This window comes from Oncorhynchus tshawytscha, linkage group LG09 (assembly GCF_018296145.1).
Source record: "Oncorhynchus tshawytscha isolate Ot180627B linkage group LG09, Otsh_v2.0, whole genome shotgun sequence".
In the NCBI taxonomy this organism is placed as follows: Eukaryota; Metazoa; Chordata; class Actinopteri; order Salmoniformes; family Salmonidae; genus Oncorhynchus; species Oncorhynchus tshawytscha.
In genome coordinates, this window is record NC_056437.1 from 8,326,737 (window position 1) to 8,348,348 (window position 21,612).

Below are 21,612 nucleotides of genomic sequence, written 5' to 3' on the forward strand. Positions count from 1 at the left end.
AATAGGTCTACTTAATGTTAGATCCCTTACTTCAAAGGCAGTTATAGTCAATGAACTAATCACTGATCATAATCTTGATGTGATTGGCCTGACTGAAACATGACTTAAGCCTGATGAATTTACTGTGTTAAATGAGGCCTTGCCGCCTGGTTACACTAATGACCATATCCCCTATGCATCCCGCAAAGGCAGAGGTGTTGCTAACATTTACGATAGCAAATTAAAATTTACAACAAAAAAAAAGAACGTTTGTCTTTTGAGCTTCTAGTCATGAAATATATGCAGCCTACTCAACCACTTTTTATAGCTACTGTTTACAGGCCTCCTGGGCCATGTACAGCGTTCCTCACTGAGTTCACTGAATTCCCATCGGACCTTGTGGTCATAGCAGATAATATTCTAATTTTTGGTGATTTCAATATTCACATTGAAAAGTTCACAGACCCACTCCAAAAGGCTTTCGGAGCCATCATCGACTCACAGTGGGTTTTGTCCAACATGTCTCTGGACCTACTCACTGTCACAGTCATACTCTGGACCTAGTTTTGTTCCATGGAATAAATGTTGTGGATCTTAATGTTTTTCCTCATAATCCTGGACTATCGGACCACCAATTTATTACGTTTGCAAATCGCAACAAATAATCTGCTCAGACCCCAACCAAGGAGCATCAAAAGTCGTCCTATAAATTCTCAGACAACACAAAGATTCCTTGATGCCCTTCCAGACTCCCTCTGCCTACCCAAGGATGTCAGAGGACAAAAATCAGTTAACCACCTAACTGAGGAACTCAATTTAACCTTGCACAATACCCTAGATGCAGTCGCACCCCTAAAAACAAAAAAACATTTATCATAAGAAACAATACCCTAGATGCAGATGCACCCCTAAAAACATGTCATAAGAAACTAGCTCCCTGGTACACAGAAAATACCCAAGCTCTGAAGCAAACTTCCAGAAAATTGGAACGGAAATGGCGCCGCACCAAACTGGAAGTCTTCCAACTAGCTTGGAAAGACAGTATCGTGCAGTATCGAAGAGCCCTCACTGCTGCTCGATCATCCTGTTTTTCCAACTTAATTGAGGAAAATAAGAACAATCCGAAATTTATTTTTGATACTGTCACAAAGCTAACTAAAAAGCAGCATTCCCCAAGAGAGGATGGCTTTTACTTGAGCAGTGATAAATTCATGAACATCCTTGGGGAAAAGATCATGATCATTAGAAAGCAAATTACGGACTCCTCTTTAAATCTGCGTATTCCTCCAAAGCTCAGTTGTCCTGAGTCTGCACAACTCTGCCAGGACCTAGGATCAAGAGAGACACTCAAGTGTTTTAGTACTATATCTCTTGACACAATGATGAAAATAATCATGGTCTCTAAACCTTCAAGCTGCCTACTGGAACCTATTCCAACTAAACCACTGAAAGAGCTGCTTCCTGTGCTTGGCCCTCCTATGTTGAACATAATAAACGGCTCTCTATCCACCGGATGTGTACCAAACTCACTAAAAGTGGCAGTATTAAAGCCTCTCTTGAAAAAGCCAAACCTTGACCCAGAAAATATTTTTTAAACTGTCGGCCTTTATCGAATCTTCCATTCCTCTCAATTTTTTTTGAAAAAGCTGTTGCGCAGCAACTCACTGCCTTCCTGAAGACAAACAATGTATACGAAATGCTTCAGTCTGGTTTTAGACCCCATCACAGCACTGAGACTGCACTTGTGAAGGTGGTATATGACCTTTTAATGGTGTCAGACCGAGGCTCTGCATCTGTCCTCGTGCTCCTAGACCTTAGTGCTGCTTTTGATACCATCGATCACCACATTCTTTTGGAGAGATTGGAAACCCAAATTGGTTTACACGGACAAGTTCTGGCCTGGTTTAGATCTTATCTGTCGGAAAGATATCAGTTTGTCTCTGTGAATGGTTTGTCCTCTGACAAATCAACTGTAAATTTCAGTGTTCCTCAAGGTTCCGTTTTAGGACCACTATTGTTTTCACTCTATATTTTACCTCTTGGGGATGTCATTCGAAAACAATGTTAACTTTCACTGCTATGCGGATGACGCACAGCTGTACATTTCAATGAAACATGGTGAAGCCCCAAAATTGCCCTCGCTAGAAGCCTGTGTTTCAGACATTAGGAAGTGGATGGCTGCAAACTTTCTACTTTTAAACTCGGACAAAACAGAGATGCTTGTTCTAGGTCCCAAGAAACAAAGAGATCTTCTGTTGAATCTGACAATTAATCTTGATGGTTGTACAGTCGTCTCAAATAAAACTGAAGGACCTCGGCGTTCCTCTGGACCCTGATCTCTCTTCTGACGAACATATCAAGACGGTTTCAAGGACAGCTTTTTTTCCAATCGACATAACATTGCAAAAATCAGAAGCTTTCTGTCCAAAAATGCAGAAAAATGTATCCATGCTTTTGTTACTTCAAGGTTACACTACTGCAATGCTCTACTTTCCGGCTACCTGGATAAAACACTAAATAAACTTCAGTTAGTGCTAAATACGGTTGCTAGAATCCTGACTAGAACCACAAAATGTTATCATATTAACTCCAGTGCTAGCCTCCCTACACTGGCTTACTGTTAAGGCAACGGCTGATTTCAAGGTTTTACTGCTAACCTACAAAGCATTACATGGGCAGGCTCCTACCCATCTTTCCGATTTGGTTCTTCCGTACATACCTACACTACAGTCACAAGACGCAGGCCTCCTAATTGTCCCTAGAATTTCCAAGCAAACAGCTGGAGGCAGGGCTTTCTCCTATAGAGCCCCATTTTTATGGAATGGTCTGCCTACCCATGTGAGAGACGCAGACCCGGTCTCAACCTTTAAGTCTTTATTGAAGACTCATCTCTTCAGTGGGTCATATGATTGAGTGCAGTCTGACCCAGGAGTGTGAAGGTGAACGGAAAGGCTCTGGAGCAACGAACCGCCCTTGCTGTCTCTGCCTGGCCGGTTCCCCTCTCTCTACTGGGATTATCTGCCTCTAACCCAATTACAGGGGCTGAGTCACTGGCTTACTGGTGCTCTTCCATGCCGTCCCTAGGAGGGGTGCGTCACTTGAGTGGGTTGAGTCACTGACGTGATCTTCCTGTCTGGGTTGGCGCCCCCCCTTCGGTTGTGCCGTGGCGGAGATCTTTGTGGGCTATACTCGGCCTTGTCTCAGGATGGTAAGTTGGTGGTTGAAGATATCCCTCTAGTGGTGTGGGGGCTGTGCTTTGGCAAAATGGGTGGGGTTATATCTTGCCTGTTAGGCCCCGTCTGGGGGTATCATCGTATGGGACCACAGTGTCTCCTGACCCCTCCTGTCTCAGCCTCCAGTATTTATACTGCAGTAGTTTGTGTCAGGGGGCTAGGGTCAGTTTGTTATATCTGGAGTACTTCTCCTGTCTTATCCGGTGTCCTGTGTGAATTTATGTATGCTCTCTCTAATTCTCTTTCTTTCTTTCTCTCTCTCGGAGGACCTGAGCCCTAGGACATGCCTCAGGACTACCTGGCATGATGACTCCTTGCTGTCCCCAGTCCACCTGGCCGTGCTGCTGCTCCAGTTTCAACTGTTCTGCCTGCGTCTATGGAACCCTAACCTGTTCACCGGTTGTGCTACCTGTCCCAGACCTGCTGTTTTCAACTCTCTAGAGACAGCAGGAGCGGTAGAGATACTCTTAATGATCGGCTATGAAAAGCCAACTGACATTTACTCCTGAGGTGCTGACTTGCTGCAACCTCGACAACTACTGTGATTATTATTATTTGACCCTGCTGGTCATTTATGAACATTTGAACATCTTGGCCATGTTCTGTTATAATCTCCACCCGGTGCAGCCAGAAGAGGACTGGCCACCCCACAGCCTGGTTCCTCATAGCTAGGTTTCTTCCTAGGGAGTTTTTCCTAGCCACCATGCTTCTACACCTGCATTGCTTGCTGTTTGGGGTTTTAGGCTGGGTTTCTGTACAGCACTTTGAGATATCATCTGATGTAAGAAGGGCTATATAAATAAATTTGATTTGATTTGTAGTTGAATAGCCCCGCCTTAGAGGCAGGTCTGTATGTACCCACCTGAGGAGAGTCCTCTGGTAGAGAGCAACCATCACAGTATGTACCCACCTGAGGAGAGTCCTCTGGTAGAGAGGAACCGTCACAGTATGTATCCACCTCAGGAGAGTCCCCTGGTAGAGAGGGACCATCACAGTATGTACCCACCTCAGGAGAGTCCTCTGGTAGAGAGGAACCATCACAGTATGTACCCACCTCAGGAGAGTCCTCTGGTAGAGAGGAACCATCACAGTATGTACCCACCTCAGGAGAGTCCTCTGGTAGAGAGGAACCATCACAGTATGTACCCACCTCAGGAGAGTCCTCTGGTAGAGAGGAACCATCACAGTATGTACCCACCTCAGGAGAGTCCTCTGGTAGAGAGGAACCGTCACGGTCTGTGTCTTCAGACAGCTCAGTGTTCTCCACCTCACCCTCTCTCGTCCTCCGTTCCATTGAACCTACATCATAGTCTGGGTGACGAACACAGGAGAGAATAAGACTGTCAAACTGGCACATGGTGTTGACAACAGTGAGGAGCAGGCATCAGAAAATTGAACTTTTCAACATACCCTTCAACACGCAAATCTGTAGGGATAAAGAGTAGTAACTTACCTATTGGCGGTATGTCAGGAGGGCTACTGTTCTCATCAGGTGGACTAGACGGTTTAGTCTTCACCCCAATGTCGTCATTGTTCCCGTTGCACTTGTCAGAGATGATGGGGAGGTAGGCCAGGTAGGTGTTGGGGTTTTGGTCAGGCGGTCTGGACACTATGAGGTGGACCAGTCCTTTGACCTTTCGGATAGTGGTGACAGCTTTAGTGTGAGACACACCAGTCATCAGCTCCTCGTTCACCTGATGGATAGAAACACCGTCGGCTAGAAACCTCAAAACTGTGTCATGTATGATAGGGTGAAACAGGGAGGTAAATGCCTGAATTTGTTTTGCTGTTGTAAAACGTTTATTACGACGTGCCCTAGAGCACAACCCTGCATTCAGATGAGTTATGGTCAAAGATCACCACCTAGTGGACAAGAGCTGTTATTACATTGAAAACACCTCAAGGGTAGATCAGACTTACTTTGAGCAGTCTATCCCCCACTTGCAGCCGTCCTGTACGATCTGCTATGCCACCAGGGGTGATGGACTTGACAAAGATGCCCCTCTCTCCTCCGATAACAGAGAAGCCTAGGCCTCCTGCCGCAGGCTTGTCAAGGTCCAACTGAATGATCTCCTCCTGGAAGCACAACAAAACAGAATTAGAATATTACTCACACTGTCCAATGTCCAGGGGCAATCGAAAATCTCAAGACACCCACAGGTTGGAGTCAACAGATCAGAACACTTTAGTCTACACCTTTTATTGACTACTAAAGGACATATCCTTATAGCCATCAACAGGGAAATGGTCAATCAAGTTCCTCACCATAAACATCTACAAGGAGCTGAAATGGTCAAACCACAGACACCCCGGTGAAGGCATGACAGTGACTCTTCAAACTCTGGAGGCTGAAGAAACTTGGCCTGTCCCCTAGGGCTCTCAGTGTTCTACAGGAGCACCATCGAGAGCATATTGTCGGGCTGCATCACAGACTGGTACGGCAACTCCACCACCACGGACGGCAAGGCTCTTCAGAGGGTGGTACGCTAAGCCAAACGCATCATTGGGTGCACACTGCCTGCACTCCAGGACACTTACAACACCAGGTGGCTCAGGAAGGCCAAGGAGATCATTAAGGACCTCAGCCACGGACTGTTGTCCACGCTTCCATCACTCCGCACGGAGCAAAAGGCTAGAGCAGCCGCTTTCAAGGAGCGGGACACTTATAAGAAATCCCGCTATGCCCTCAGACAAACCGTCAATACAGGACTAAGATTGAATCCTACTATGCCAGCTCGTCGGATGTGGCAGGGCTTGCAAACTATTACGAAATACAAAACAAAGCCCAGCCACGAGCTGCCCAGTGACGGTAGCCGAATGACTTCTACGCGCGCTTCGAGGCAAGCAACACTGAAGCATGCACGAGAGCATCAGTTGTTCTGAACGACTGTGTGATCATGCTCTCCGTAGCCGGTCGGTAAGACCTTTGAAGTCGATGTGAGTAAGACCTTTAAACAGGTCAACATTCACAAGGCCGCAGGGCCAGACGGATTACCAGGACGTGTACTCCGAGCATGCACTGACCAACTGGCAAGTGACTTCACTGATACGCCCCCATTCACATCGACAGGGCTGCAGTGGAGCGGGTTGAGAGCTTCAAGTTCCTTGGTGTCCACATCACCAACAAACTATTATGGTCCAAATACACCAATACAGTTGTGGAGGGCACAACTCCACCTATTCCCCCTCAGGAGACTGAAAATATTTGGCATGGGTCATCAGATCCTCAAAAAGTTCTACAGCTATACCATCAAGAGCATCTCCTTATAGCAGAGTTAACCCAATTGCATATCCTTATAGCAGAGTTAACCCAATTGCATATCCTTATAGCAGAGTTAACCCAATTGCATATCCTTATAGCAGAGTTAACCCAATTGCATATCCTTATAGCAGAGTTAACTCAATTGCATATCCTTATAGCAGAGTTAACCCAATTGCATATCCTTATAGCAGAGTTAACTCAATTGCATATCCTTATAGCACAGTTAATGCAATTTAAATGTGTGTAAGTGCCTGAAGTTGAGTTGCTATAGTCATATGTAAAGCAAGTGTTGTCAATCTATCCAACAATAGGAAAGTAGTAGACTGCATAAAGCAGGTGTAGTTACCTCTGGAGGACATAGTGTAGAGAAGGCCTCTGTTTCTCTGTGATCAGCCCCCAAGACATAATCTGTAACAGGGGGAAAGGAACAGTCTCATCATACTCCACAACAACACGCCAGCGTTATGTTGAAGACAGCATGTATTGTTCATAACATGCCAGCGTTATGTTGAAGACAGCATGTATTGTTCATAACATGCCAGCGTTATGTTGAAGACAGCATGTATTGTTCATAACATGCCAGCGTTATGTTGAAGACAGCATGTATTGTTCATAACATGCAGCGTTATGTTGAAGACAGCATGTATTGTTCATAACATACCAGCGTTATGTTGAAGACAGCATGTATTGTTCATAACATACCAGCGTTATGTTGAAGACAGCATGTATTGTTCATAACATGCAGCGCCTTCAGAAAGTGTTCATACCCCTTGACTTACTCCACATTTTGTTGTGTTTACAGCCTGAATTAAAAAATGTATTAAATATATATTTTTTGTCTACATACAATACCCCATAATGAAGTGAAAACATGTTTTTAGAAGTGTTTGCAAATTTATTGAACATGAAATACAGAAATCTAATTTACAATGGTAATTCACAAGTCAATACATGTTTGAATCACCTTTGGCAGCAATTTCAGCTGTGTGTCTAAGTCTAAGAGCTTTACACACCTGGATTGTACAATATTTGCACATTTATTTATTTTTAATCTTCAAGCTCTGTCAAGTTGGTTGTTGATCATTGCTAGACAGCCATTTTCATGTTTTGCCATACATTTTCAAGCTGGTTTATGTCAAAACTGTAACTAGGCCACTCAGGAACATCAAAAGTCTTCTTGGTAAGCAACTCCAGTGTGTATTAGGCCTTGTGTTTTAGGTTATTGTCCTGCTGAAAGGTGAATTCATCTCCTAGTGTCTGGTGGAAAGCAGACTGAACCAGGTTTTGGCTGTGCTCAGCTCCATTATGTTTCTTTATCCTGAAAAGTCCTTAACGATTGCAAGCATACCCATAACATGATGCAGCCACCACTATGCTTGAAAATATGGAGAGAGGTACTCATTGATGTGTTGTATTGGATTTGCCCCAAACATAACACTTAGTATTCAGGACAAAAAGTGAATTGCTTTGCCATATTTTTTGCAGTATTACTTTAGTGCCTTGTTGTAAACAGGATTTATGTTTTGGAATATTTTTATTCTGAACAGGCTTCCTTCTTTTCACTCTGTCAATTAGGTTAGTATTGTAGAGTCACTACAATGTTGTTGATCCATCCTCAGTTTTCTCCTATCACAGGCATTAAACTCTAACTGTTTTAAAAAGTCAGCAGTGGCCTCATGGTGAAATCCCTGAACAGTTTCCTTCCTGTCCGGCAACTAAGTTAGGAAGGACGCCTGTATCTTTGTAGTGACAATCAAAAGCCTAATTGATAACTTCACCACACCACGCTCAGAGAGACATTCAGCAACTGCTTTTTAATTATTATTATTAGTTTTACATCTACCAATCGGTGGCATCCCTTGAGAACTTTAAAAAAAACCTTGGTCTTTGCTTGAAATTCACTACACAGTTGAGGGACCTTACAGATAATTGTATGTCTGGGGTACAGAGATTGGCTAGTCATAAAAAAATAAAATGTGGGGTATTGTGTGTAGATCAGTAACATAAAATCTCTATTTAAAATTCAGGCTATAACAACAAAATGTGGAACAAGTATAGGGGTATTGTATACTTCCTGATTGTGAAGGTAAGAGAACTTGACTGGATGTACTTACTGTATATGTACCATAATGCTATACACATTCAGCAAATCTTTCAAAGGATAACAATCTACGATTTGTATGGATAGGCTTTTACAAGTACTCACCGTTGAGGCTGGTGGAGACTTCAGGACTGACGTTGTTGTTGAGAAAAGAAATACTCTTCTGTCCTGGAGACACTGGTTTCCCATCCCTGGAGGGAGGAGAGAGATAGAGAGATCAATTAGGTCAAGGATAATGAACACATGTACCTCTTGGACGGGTATCTGAAGAGGGCATTATAGGAAGTAATCTTTTATTGAGTCTCTCACTTCCAAACCTCTTTGGCACTAGCTGGCAAGCACTGCCTTGCACAGAAATGGACTGAATGTTAAATAGTAAAGGACATTTCCTGGGAAATGTGTTTATGGTACATAAGGCTAGTGTTTACCTGGTGAGGTCCCTGAGGGACTCTCGCAGGTCTACACCTAACCCAAAGTGCCTAGTGTGTAGGGGCTAGGGGTCTATTTGGAATTCAGGGTGAGGGTTAAGTTTACCTTGTAGCTTTGATAGTGAGCTCCCTGAGGGAGATCTCCAGCAGCCTGCAGCTCTCATTGAGGGTCAGGTCCAGAGTTGGAGCTCCGTTGATATAGTGGACCAGGTCCAAGGGCCTCAGACTCCCCTCCAGCAGCGCCACCGAGCCAGGCAGTACCTCCTTTATGAACAACACCCTGTACACACTGTCACTGCCCCCGTCCAATACTAGACCTGTAGGGAGAGACAACACCCCGTACACACTGTCACTGCCCAATACTAGACCTGTAGGGAGAGACAACACCCCGTACACACTGTCACTGTCCAATACTAGACCTGTGTACACACTGTCACTGTCCAATACTAGTCAGACCTGTAGGGAGAGACAACACCCAATACTAGTAGGGAGAGACAACACCCACACTGTCACTGTCCAATACTAGACCTGTAGGGAGACAACAGACACACACTGTCCAATACTAGACCGTACACACTGTCACTGTCCAATACTAGACCTGTACACACTGTCACTGTCCAATACTAGACCTGTAGGGGGAGAGACAACACCCTGTACACACTGTCACTGTCCAATACTAGACCTGTAGGAGAGACAACACCCCACACTGTCACTGTCCAATACTAGACCTGTAGGGAGAGACAACAGTACACACTGTCACTGTCCAATACTAGACCTGTAGGGAGAGACAACACCCTGTACACACTGTCACTGTCCAATACTAGACCTGTAGGAGGGAGAGACAACACCCCGTACACACTGTCACTGTCCAATACTAGACCTGTAGGGAGAGACAACACCCCGTACACACTGTCACTGTCCAATACTAGACCTGTAGGGAGAGACAACACCCCGTACACTGTCACTGTCCAATACTAGACCTGTAGGGAGATGTACACACTGTCACTGCCCAATACTAGACCTGTAGGGAGAGATACAACACCCTGTACACACTGTCACTGCCCAATACTAGACCTGTAGGGAGAGATACAACACCCTGTACACACTGTCACTGCCCAATACTAGACCTGTAGGGAGAGACAACACCCTGTACACACTGTCACTGTCCAATACTAGACCTGAGAGGGAGTCAGACTAGACCTGTAGGGAGAGACAACCCGTACACACTGTCACTGTCCAATACTAGACCTGTAGGGAGAGATGTACACACTGTCCAATACTAGACCTGTAGGGAGAGACAACACCCCGTACACACTGTCACTGCCCAATACTAGACCTGTAGGGAGAGATACAACACCCTGTACACACTGTCACTGTCCAAAACTAGACCTGCAGGGAGAGATACAACACCGTTAAGCTTTATGAACAACACCACATACACACAGTCACCAAAAGCGGTCACCTAAAACACCACAGCAAGGCAGTGGAAGCTTATTTATAGTCCAAAAACCCCCACCACACATTCCTTTCAAACTGCAATCTAACACCCTTTTACATATCGTGCTTTCTTGAGCTCTGTCCATGTCACAAGTTCTTTACAATCATGATCATCATCATCATCGCTGAGGTTGATAACCCCAAACCAACACAGATATTTTCAACAGTTGAGATGATACACGTGAGTTAAATAGATCATTTTAGGCAGTGTAAACAGATCTCTATATCTCTCTTACCTAATGTTTGGTCAGGACATTGGAAGGAGATGTCCGACAGCAGGTGTGCTTCTATAGGGGGTTTAGGAGCCTCGAGAACCCTTCCTACCACTAGATCGACCACCCTGGGGGCCGCTCTCACCAGGTTCACCACCTCAGTGTGACCCATGTTGGACACATCTTTGTTGTTCACCTGAAAGGGGGGGGGGGGTCGTTAGTAAAGAGCTACAGGTGAAATGCTTGTGATACAGCATGACAGTGAATATGAAAACATGACTATCAATTTGTCTGTCTTCAATTCCTCGTATCCTCTCTCCGTGTGTCCTCAAACTGCATTGGAGAAGGAGACCCAAAGTCTCTCCTCACCTCCTTAAAACACATTGGAGGAGGTGAGGAATCAAGGAAACCCAGATTGAGAGTGTTCAGTAGCTACATTCAGCAGATGTGTACCATGATCATGCGATCCCCGGGACGCAGCCTGCCGTCTCCCTTGGCAGGGTCCTGGATGATGTCATGGATGTAACAGCCCAGGTCGTTCCCTTTGGTCAGAGTAAACCCCAGGCTTCCTTTCTCAGACTTCACAAGGGACACTTTCAGCTCCACGTCCTGATGAACAGACAGTGGTAAACAAACGCTGTTGGAATCAAACTGCGCTGAAAAGGAACTGAATACTACACAAACTCAGCATAAAAAGAAACGCCCTCCCACTGTTAAATGCGTTTATTTTCAGCAAACTTAACACGTGTAAATATTTGTATGAACATAAGATTCAACAACAGATAATGCAGCTGGTGGCCACTTGTTCAGTTTAAGTACTGCAGTGCATCTCCTCCTCATGGACTGCACCAGATCTGCCAGTTCTTGCTGTGAGATGTTACCCAACTCTTCCACCAAGCCACCTGCAAGTTCCCGGAAATTCTGGGGGGAATGACCCTTGCCCTCACCCTCCGATCCAACAGATCCACAAGAGCGGAATGGGATTGAGATCCGGGCTCTTCGCTGGCCAAGGCAGAACACTGACATTCTTGTCTTGCAGGAAATCACGCACAGAACGAGCAGTATGACTGGTGGCATTGTCATGTGGGAGGGATGAGCCTGCAGGAAGGGTACCACATGAGGGAGGAGGATGTCGTCCCTGTAACACACAGCATTGAGATTGCCTGCAATGACAACAAGCTCAGTCTGATGATGCTGTGACACATCGCCCCAGACCATGACGGACCCTCCACCTCCAAATCGATCCTGCTCCAGAGTACAGGCCTTGGTGTAACGCTCATTCCTTCGACGATAAACGCAAATCCGACCATCACCCCTGGTGAGACAAAACCGTGACTCATCAGTGAAGAGCACTTTTTGCCAGTCCTGTCTGGTCCAGCGACGGTGGGTTTGTGCCCGCAGGTGACGTTGTTGCCGGTGATGTCTGGTGAGGGCCTGCCTTTACAACAGGCCTACAAGCCCTCAGTCCAGCCTCTCTCAGCCTATTGTGGACAGTCTGAGCACTGGAGGGATTGTGCGTTCCTGGTGTAACTCAGGCAGTTGTTGTTGCCATCCTGTACCTGTCCCTGCAGGTGTGCTGTTCAGATGTACCGACCTGTGCAGGTGTTACATGTGGTCTGCCACTGCGAGGACGATCAGCTGTCCGTCTGCGTCTCAGTACGGACATTGCAATTTATTGCCCTGGCCACATCTGCAGTCCTCATGCGTCCTTGCAGCATGCATAAGGCATGTTCACGCAGATGAGCAGGGACCCTGGGCATCTTTCTTTTTGTGTTTTTCAGAGTCAATAGAAAGGCCTCTTTAGTGTCCTAGTTTTCATAACTTTGACCTTACTTGCCTACCGTCTGTAAGCTGTTAGTGTCTTAACGGCTGTCCCACAGGTGCATGTTCATTAATTGTTTATGGTTCATTGAACAAGCATGGGAAACAGTGTTTAAACCCTTTACAATGAAGATCTGTGAAGTTATTTGGATTTTTACTAATTATATTTGAAAGACAGGGTCCTGAAAAAGGGACATTTCTTTTTTTGCTGAGTTTAGTTACATAATTACATGGATAATGCACATTACATCCTTGCCTCCTCTGCCCATAAGAGGTTCCCTTGGACCTCCTCCAATGTGCTTTGAGAGAAAGGAATGGAGGAAACCAGGACGGTCGAAGTACTTGTGCTTTCAGACAGGTCCTAGTGTTCCCCTGCTCTTACCAGCACAAACTCATCCATGTCCTGTCTGTTGTCTGTCAGGGTGTGGTTGAAGTGTGGTGGTCGAGGGAGAGGCAGGGGGTCGGGACTGGGGGCTTCTGGAGATAATACCATAGGTTGAGGGGTGGTGGTCAGGTCAGGGACCCGAGGGGAGGAGGAGGGACACCTGCGGAAATAGAACACAAGGAATCCATCAAATAAGTGATTTTTAAACCAACGGTTGTCGCAAGGTTGTTTACTGTAACCTGGTTTAGACCCCAGAGAGCAAGTAGAAGCTGAAGCACAGTGTTAAACTGAGGTGGCATTCTTAGTCTATAAGGTTATCATAGAAATATCTTGTGTAGAACAGATCATACAATATTATTGTCTGTCAGGTAGAACAAAAACATTTTCATTACATTTCACCTGACTGCAATGAGTCACCTCTCATTGGTTATGGTACTAATGACCTGGAAACTATATCACCTCTCATTGGTTACTCTAGTCGGTCCATAATAAAGCACTGCTCTACCTTACCAGCATCATGGCACACATGGCGGCAGGGTAGCCTAGCGGTTAGAGAGTTGGACTAGTTGCAAGTTCAAACCCCCGAGCTGACAAGGTACAAATCTGTCGTTCTGCCCCTGAACAGGCAGTTAACCCACTGTTCCTAGGCCGTCATTGAAAATAAGAATTTGTTCTTAACTGACTTGCCTGGAGGTACAACAATAAAATCAACAAGGCAGGTCCTACAGGCCCTAGTTCTTTTATTTAACGAGGCAAGTCAGTTAAGAACAAATTCTTATTTACAAATGACAGCCTACCCCGGCCAAACCCGGACGACACTGGGCCAATTGTGCGCCGCCCAATCACAGCCGGATGTGGGCACAGCCTGGATTCGAACCAGGGACTGTAGAGATGACCTCTTGCACGGAGATGCTGTGCCACTCGGGAGACAAGGTGCTTTCAGGTGTTTTGTCTCACCTGGACTACTGTTCAGTCAGGTGCCACAAAGGGACTTAGGAAAATTGCATTTGGCTCAGAACAGGGCAGCACGGCTGGCCCTTGGATGTACACAGAGAGCTAACATTAATAATATACATATCAACCTCTCCTGGCTCAAAGTGGAGGAGAGATCGACTTCATCACTACTTGTATTTATGAGAGGTATTGACATGTTGAATGCATACACACACATGATAGCATATGCACTATACACACACACACACGTACACATGGATGTAGTACTGTAGATATGTGGTAGTGGTGGTGTAGGGGCCTGAGGGCACACAGTGTGTTGTAGATATGTGGTAGTGGTGGAGTAGGGGCCTGAGGGCACACAGTGTACTGTAGATATGTGGTAGTGGTGGAGTAGGGGCCTGAGGGCACACAGTGTGTTGTAGATATGTGGTAGTGGTGGAGTAGGGGCCTGAGGGCACACAGTGTGTTGTAGATATGTGGTAGTGGTGCAGTAGGGGCCTGAGGGCACACAGTGTACTGTAGATATGTGGTAGTGGTGCAGTAGGGGCCTGAGGGCACACAGTGTACTGTAGATATGTGGTAGTGGTGGAGGAGGGGCCTGAGGGCACACAGTGTACTGTAGATATGTGGTAGTGGTGGAGTAGGGGTCTGAGGGAACACAGTGTGTTGTAGATATGTGGTAGTGGTGGAGTAGGGGCCTGAGGGAACACAGTGTACTGTAGATATGTGGTAGTGGTGGAGTAGGGGCCTGAGGGACACACAGTGTGTTGTAGATATGTGGTAGTGGTGGAGTAGGGGCCTGAGGGCACACAGTGTACTGTAGATATGTGGTAGTGGTAGAGTAGGGGCCTGAGGGAACACAGTGTGTTGTGAAATCTGTGAATGTATTGTAATGTTTTAAAATGGTATAAACTGCCTTCATTTTGCTGGACCCCAGTAAGAGCAGCTGTTGCCGTGGTAGGAAATAATGTTTATTTATTATTATTATCCCCATTTCAAGCTCATCTTTCGAAAATACAAATAAAAAAATAAAAAAACATGTAGTTGGAGATAGGGCACACAGTGTATGTAGATATGTTTAGTCCGGGATAAGGGGCCTGAGGACCCAGTGTACTGGGATAACAGGCCCTAGGGGCCTCCGGGAACACAGGCCCTTGTGAAATCCTGTGAATGTATTGTAATGTTTTAAAATGGTATAAACTGCCTTCATTTTGCTCCAGTAAGAGCTCCCTGCTGCCGGGATAACAGGTTTATTTATTATTATTATCCCCATTTCAAGCTCATCTTTCGGAAAATACAAATAAATAAATAAAAAAACATGGCCCTGTTTAGCTCCGGGATAACAGGCCCTCCCCGCTCCGGGATAACAGGCCCTCCCGCTCCGGGATAACAGGCCCTCCCCGCTCCGGGATAACAGGCCCTCCCCGCTCCGGGATAACAGGCCCTCCCCGCTCCGGGATAACAGGCCCTCCCCGCTCCGGGATAACAGGCCCTCCCCGCTCCGGGATAACAGGCCCTCCCCGCTCCGGGATAACAGGCCCTCCCCGCTCCGGGATAACAGGCCCTCCCCGCTCCGGGATAACAGGCCCTCCCCGCTCCGGGATAACCGGCCCTCCCCGCTCCGGGATAACCGGCCCTCCCCGCTCCGGGATAACAGGACAACATGAGTAATATCATCAGTAGGATATAATCTTGACCTTTTGCTGAGGTTGGACAGTGACAGGTTGGAAGAGTAGTAGGCAGAGCGGATGGTGTCATCCAGCTCACAGGGGGTCTCATACTGGCGGAGTCTCTCCAGAGTGAGGTTACTGCTGGGGGTCTGGTAGATACTACGATCCCAGGCTTGTCGGCCCTGCTCCAGAGATTGGCTGAAGGCCTCCTCCACCTGAATGAATTAAGTAATGAATGAATGGATAAATAAATCCATTGTTTAGTCATTCATGAATTTGACAAAATGTCCAGTTGCCTCAGCCGAGTGAAACAATACACACATTAAAAATCATTAAAAACTCAATAGTTTACAGACCCATTCCTATTGTGGTTCTTGATATCAATAGTTACTAATTATCAATGAAATCGTTACCTCCTCATCATCTGTGCTGTCGCTGTAGCTGTCCCGACGGCTGGGGGACTTCATGAGCAGCCTGTCCAGAGCTTCCTCCATTTGCCCAGGCCCCAGTCCCAGGCTCCTCTTCCCCTCAGACCCCACAGGAGAGGCTGTTCTGGGCCTGGCCAGGCTGGATTCAGGCTGCTGGGTCTGGACTACTGGTTCCTTACGAGGAGAGGCCATGGGAGTCTGGGGAGGGAGAATGAGATACACTCCGTAAGTATATTAGTGTATAGCTCACTAAACATCAAAAATACACTGCACTCCACTTATAGTGATACATGGTCCTATGCCATCACTATAAGAGAAAAGCAGACATTTTGCCCAGTTTGTGGCCCACGTGAGAGGTGCTGCTGACTGGTAGAGTTCCTCACCAGAGCAGAGGCGTCCATCTCAGGTAAGACACCCTGGTCAGGTCTACAGAGCAGCAGAGTGACCTCCTGGCCGGTCCCTCGCAGCGCTGAGATCACCTCCTAGTGGCAGGGCAGAGAAACACAACAGAATATTTAATATGAAAATGGTTGAGTCATGTAATATTGGCATACAAGGGAGTCAGTTCTTCAACTGAAAAAGCCATTTGAAACCCCACCCCTTAATATAACCTATTGTTCGACTTGATTGATCAATATTGAAAAAGGTGACATACGTGCTGCGAGAGTCCTTTGAGGGGCGTCTGGTTGACACGGACGATGACGTCACCCACGTTGATTCGTCCACTCTCAGCGGCAGGTTGCCCAGGGAAAAGCTTCTTAACCCGGACCATGCTGAAGCTGTTACCAGAGGCGTTACCAGTGTTCTGGTCAGGGAGGGTCTCCTCTCTACTGAAGCTGAACCCTAGGCCAGACGAATTCTTCAGCAAGGGCACCTCAAATACATTGTCTTGGGGACAGGAAGACAAGAAAACTTTATTGTCCAACAAAAACATAAATGTGTATGACTGCTAACTCTCTCAGACACCACACACACACCTGAGATACTGGTAGGAGCACAGGGTCAGCTGCAGAGTAACGCCCCTGGAGCAAATTACAGTTTAAGTGCCTTGCTCAAGGGCACAACGGCAGTAGGGCACAATGTCATAATCGAACATCAAAGACTAGCAACTGCTGGTGACGTATAAGAAAGTAATGAGTGTTTGAATTAATGTGTGTGTACTGTACACTCACTATCAGTGATGAAGATGTACTCTGGCTGGGCTTTAGGCGGAGCAGCCTCTGGCGCCGGTTGTTGCTGGTCGCTGGGAGGCGTGCACTGAGGCGTCAGAGGGGCGTGGATACGGTCCGCAGGGAGCTGACCCTTCTCTAACAGCAAGTGGACCATCTGAAGAGGGGAGGAGCAGAGGAGAAGGGGAGGAGCGGAGGGGAAGGGGAGGAGCGGAGGGGAAGGGGAGGAGCGGAGAGTAACACCACTGGTCAGAAAGCACAAGGAGTCTCAAATTGGAAAGAAGACACCATAAGCCTATATAGTAGATACAGTTGAAGTCAGAAGTTTACTTACACCGTAGCCAAATATATTTAAACTCATTTTTTCACAATTCCTGACATTTAATCCAAGTAAAAATTCCCTGTTTTAGGATTACCACTTTATTTTAAGAATGTGAAATGTCAGAATAATAGTAGAGAGAATGATTTATTTCAGCTTTTATTTCTTTCATCACATTCTCAGTGGGTCAGAAGTTTACATACACTCAATTAGTATTTGGTAGCATTGCCTTTAAATTGTTTAACTTGGGTCAAATGTTTCAGGTAGCCTTCCACAAGCTTCCCACAATAAATTGGGTGAATTTTGGCCCATTCCTCCTGACAGAGCTGGTGTAACTGAGTCAGGTTTGTAGACCTCCTTGCTCACACACGCATTTTCAGTTCTGCCCACAAATTGTCTATAGGATTGAGGTCAGGGCTTATTGATGGCCACTCCAATACCTTGGCTTTGTTGTCCGTAAGCCATTTTGCCACAACTTTGGAAGTATGCTTGGGGTCATTGATCATTTGGAAGACCCATTTGTGACTAAGCTTTAACTTCCTGACTGATGTCTTGAGATGTTGCTTCAATATATCCACATAATTCTCCTCCCTCATAATGCCATCTATTTTGTGAAGTGCACCAGTCCCTCCTGCAGCAAAGCACCCCCACAACATGATGCTGCCACCCCTGTGCTTCATGGTTGGGATGGTGTTCTTTGGCTTGCCAGCCTCCCCCTTTTTACTCCAAACATAACAATGGTCATTATGGACAAACAGTTCTATTTTTGTTTCATCAGACCAGAGGACATTTCTCCAAAAAGTATGATCTTTGTCCGCATGTGCATTTGCTAACCGTAGTCTGGCTTTTTTATGGCGGTTTTGGAGCAGTGGCTTCTCGCTTCCTGAGCGGCCTTTCAGGTTATGTGGATATAGGACTCGTCTTACTGTGGATATAGATACGTTTGTACTCTCTTCCTCCAGCATCTTCACAGGGTCCTTTGCTGTTGTTTTTTTTCTGAGGTTTTGGCTGATTTCTTTTTGTTTTTCCCATGATGTCAAGCAAAGAGGAACTGAGTTTGAAGGTAGGCTTTGAAATACATCCACAGGTACACCCCCAATTGACTCAAATGATGTTAATTAGCCTATCAGAAGCTTCTAAAGCCATTAAATAATTTTCTGGAATTTTCCAAGCTGTTTAAAGGCACAGTCAACTTAGTGTATGTAAACGTCTGACTCACTTGAATTGTGATACAGTGAATTATAGGTGAAATAATCTGTCTGTCAACAATTGTTGGAAAAATTACTTGTGTCATGCACAAAGTAGATGACCTAACCGACTTGCCAAAACTATAGAAATTTGTGGAGTGGTTGAAAAAAAACAGGTTTTAATGACTCCAACCTAAGTGTATGTAAACTTCCGACTTCCACTGTAGATGCTGGAACTTGCTAAACAAGCTAATGGACTATAAAAACTGTCTGGTTAAATCATACCGTAGTAGGCAATCAATCACCACCACAGGTAAGTGGAAATAAGGTCAAACTTGATGAAAGTGAACTATCGCTTCAACTGTGACTGTACTGACCTTTCCAGTATCTCTGAGGGTCTCCACAGCCTGCTTGTGCGTAGCTCCTTCCAGACTCTTCCCATTGACAGCCACCACCCTGTCACCTAGTAACAATAGAGACGGGTATTACACTGAGTGTACAAAACATTAGGAACACCTTCCTAATATTGAGCTGCATCCCCTTTTGTCCCTCAGAACAGCCTCAGTTCGTTGAGGCGTGGACTCCACAAGGTGTCGAAAGCGTTCCACAGGGATGTTGGCCCATGTTGACTCCAATGCTGCATGTCCCTTGGGTGGTGGAGCATTCTCGATACACACGGGAATCTTGATTTTGGAAAAACCCAGCAGCTTTGCAGTTCTTGACACAAACCGGTGTGCCTGGTACCTACTACCATACCCCGTTCAAAGGCAACATAAATATTTTTTGCTTGCCCACTTACCCTCTGAATGGCACACATACACAATCTGTGTGTTAATTGTCTCAAGGCTTAAAAATCATTCTTTAACCCGTCTCCTCCCCTTCATCTACATTTAACCAATGGCATCAACAAGAGATCATAGCTTTCACCTGGATTCACCTGGTCAGTCTATGTCATGGAAAGAGTTGGAAAGAGTTGTTAATGTTTTGTAGACTCAGTGTATTAAAACAGTCTGACTCAGCAAACACCAGTCAAGCATTGAGGTGCTGACAACATGATACCACGGCAGGTTTGTTGGGAATCCTCCATGCTGGCGCAAGTCCATCAGGGTAATGTTCAGTAGGATACACCATGGCACAGGTTTTTGCTACGGAAAGCTTAAATCTGTGTTCTTATTGGACACGGTCAGGTAGTACTCCCCATTTCTAAATGTTTTCTCACTACTGATGTGTTGATCAGGCACCAAATGGAACACAGACTGAAACACGGAGGGACTACCTGGACATGTCCAAAAAGAAACCCTTGTTTTAAAACGTTTTGCTACGGTGTGCCTTACTGAACAGGACCTAGGTGCTATAGCTTACCCTTCTGGATCCTTCCGTCCAGTTCTGCAGCTCCTTTAGGGATGATGGCCTTCACATAAACCCCTCCATGCTTCACACTGGTATTCACTCCACCCTGAGGAGAACAGGTCGTGTCACTACAGTCAACCAGACAGAGGGAGCATAATGCTGTATTTACTACAGTCAACCAGACAGAGGGAGCATAATGCTGTATTCAGTAGTCAACCAGACAGAGGGAGCAAAATGCTGTATTCTCTACAGTCAACCAGACAGAGGGAGCATAATGCTGTATTCAGTAGTCAACCAGACAGAGGGAGCATAATGCTGTATTCAGTAGTCAACCAGACAGAGGGAGCATAATGCTGTATTCTCTACAGTCAACCAGACAGAGGGAGCAAAATGCTGTATTCTCTACAGTCAACCAGACAGAGGGAGCATAATGCTGTATTCACTACAGTCAACCAGACAGAGGGAGCATAATGCTGTATTCAGTAGTCAACCAGACAGAGGGAGCATAATGCTGTATTCTCTACAGTCAACCAGACAGAGGGAGCAAAATGCTGTATTCTCTACAGTCAACCAGACAGAGGGAGCAAAATGCTGTATTCTCTACAGTCAACCAGACAGAGGGAGCATAATGCTGTATTCACTACAGTCAACCAGACAGAGGGAGCATAATGCTGTATTCAGTAGTCAACCAGACAGAGGGAGTATAATGCTGTATTCTCTACAGTCAACTAGACAGAGGGAGCATAATGCTGTATTCACTACAGTCAACCAGACAGAGGGAGCATAATGCTGTATTCAGTAGTCAACCAGACAGAGGGAGCATAATGCTGTATTCTCTACAGTTAACCAGACAGAGGGAGCATAATGCTGTATTCACTACAGTCAACCAGACAGAGGGAGCATAATGCTGTATTCACTACAGTCAACCAGACAGAGGGAGTATAATGCTGTATTCTCTACAGTCAACCAGACAGAGGGAGCATAATGCTGTATTCAGTAGTCAACCAGACAGAGGGAGTATAATGCTGTATTCTCTACAGTCAACTAGACAGAGGGAGCATAATGCTGTATTCTCTACAGTCAACTAGACAGAGGGAGCATAATGCTGTATTCTCTACAGTCAACTAGACAGAGGGAGCATAATGCTGTATTCTCTACAGTCAACCAGACAGAGGGAGCATACTGCTGTGTTCAGTAGTCAACCAGACAGAGGGAGCATAATGCTGTATTCTCTACAGTCAACCAGACAGAGGGAGCATAATGCTGTATTCTCTACAGACAACCAGACAGAGGGAGCATAATGCTGTATTCAGTAGTCAACCAGACAGAGGGAGCATAATGCTGTATTCTCTACAGTCAACCAGACAGAGGGAGCATAATGCTGTATTCAGTAGTCAACCAGACAGAGGGAGCATAATGCTGTATTCAGTTCAACCAGACAGAGGGAGTCAACCAGACAGAGGGAGCATAATGCTGTATTCAGTAGTCAACCAGACAGAGGGAGCATAATGCTGTATTCTCTACAGTCAACCAGACAGAGGGAGCATAATGCTGTATTCATAACCATGCATAATGCTGTATTCACAGTCAACCAGACAGAGGGAGCATAATGCTAAT

The 21,612-nt window shown here is 45.8% G+C and overlaps 1 protein-coding gene across 4 annotated transcripts in view; it reads right to left on the reverse strand.

The window, feature by feature from the left end:
* ptpn13 (protein tyrosine phosphatase non-receptor type 13) overlaps positions 1-21,612 on the reverse strand; it is a 148,253-nt gene that overhangs the window by 4,836 nt on the left and 121,805 nt on the right. For all 4 annotated transcript variants that reach the window (XM_042326447.1, XM_042326448.1, XM_042326446.1 and 1 more), the window contains 16 exons: positions 20,008-20,101; positions 19,023-19,108; positions 17,143-17,296; positions 16,626-16,858; positions 16,354-16,452; positions 15,956-16,168; positions 15,570-15,757; positions 12,916-13,078; positions 11,166-11,321; positions 10,737-10,908; positions 9,110-9,320; positions 8,681-8,766; positions 6,821-6,882; positions 5,133-5,288; positions 4,666-4,906; positions 4,411-4,523 (listed from right to left, as the gene is read on the reverse strand). In XM_042326447.1, the coding sequence (XP_042182381.1) occupies positions 4,411-4,523; positions 4,666-4,906; positions 5,133-5,288; positions 6,821-6,882; positions 8,681-8,766; positions 9,110-9,320; positions 10,737-10,908; positions 11,166-11,321; positions 12,916-13,078; positions 15,570-15,757; positions 15,956-16,168; positions 16,354-16,452; positions 16,626-16,858; positions 17,143-17,296; positions 19,023-19,108; positions 20,008-20,101 (2,427 nt within the window). The remainder of the gene's footprint in view (positions 1-4,410; positions 4,524-4,665; positions 4,907-5,132; positions 5,289-6,820; positions 6,883-8,680; positions 8,767-9,109; positions 9,321-10,736; positions 10,909-11,165; positions 11,322-12,915; positions 13,079-15,569; positions 15,758-15,955; positions 16,169-16,353; positions 16,453-16,625; positions 16,859-17,142; positions 17,297-19,022; positions 19,109-20,007; positions 20,102-21,612) is intronic.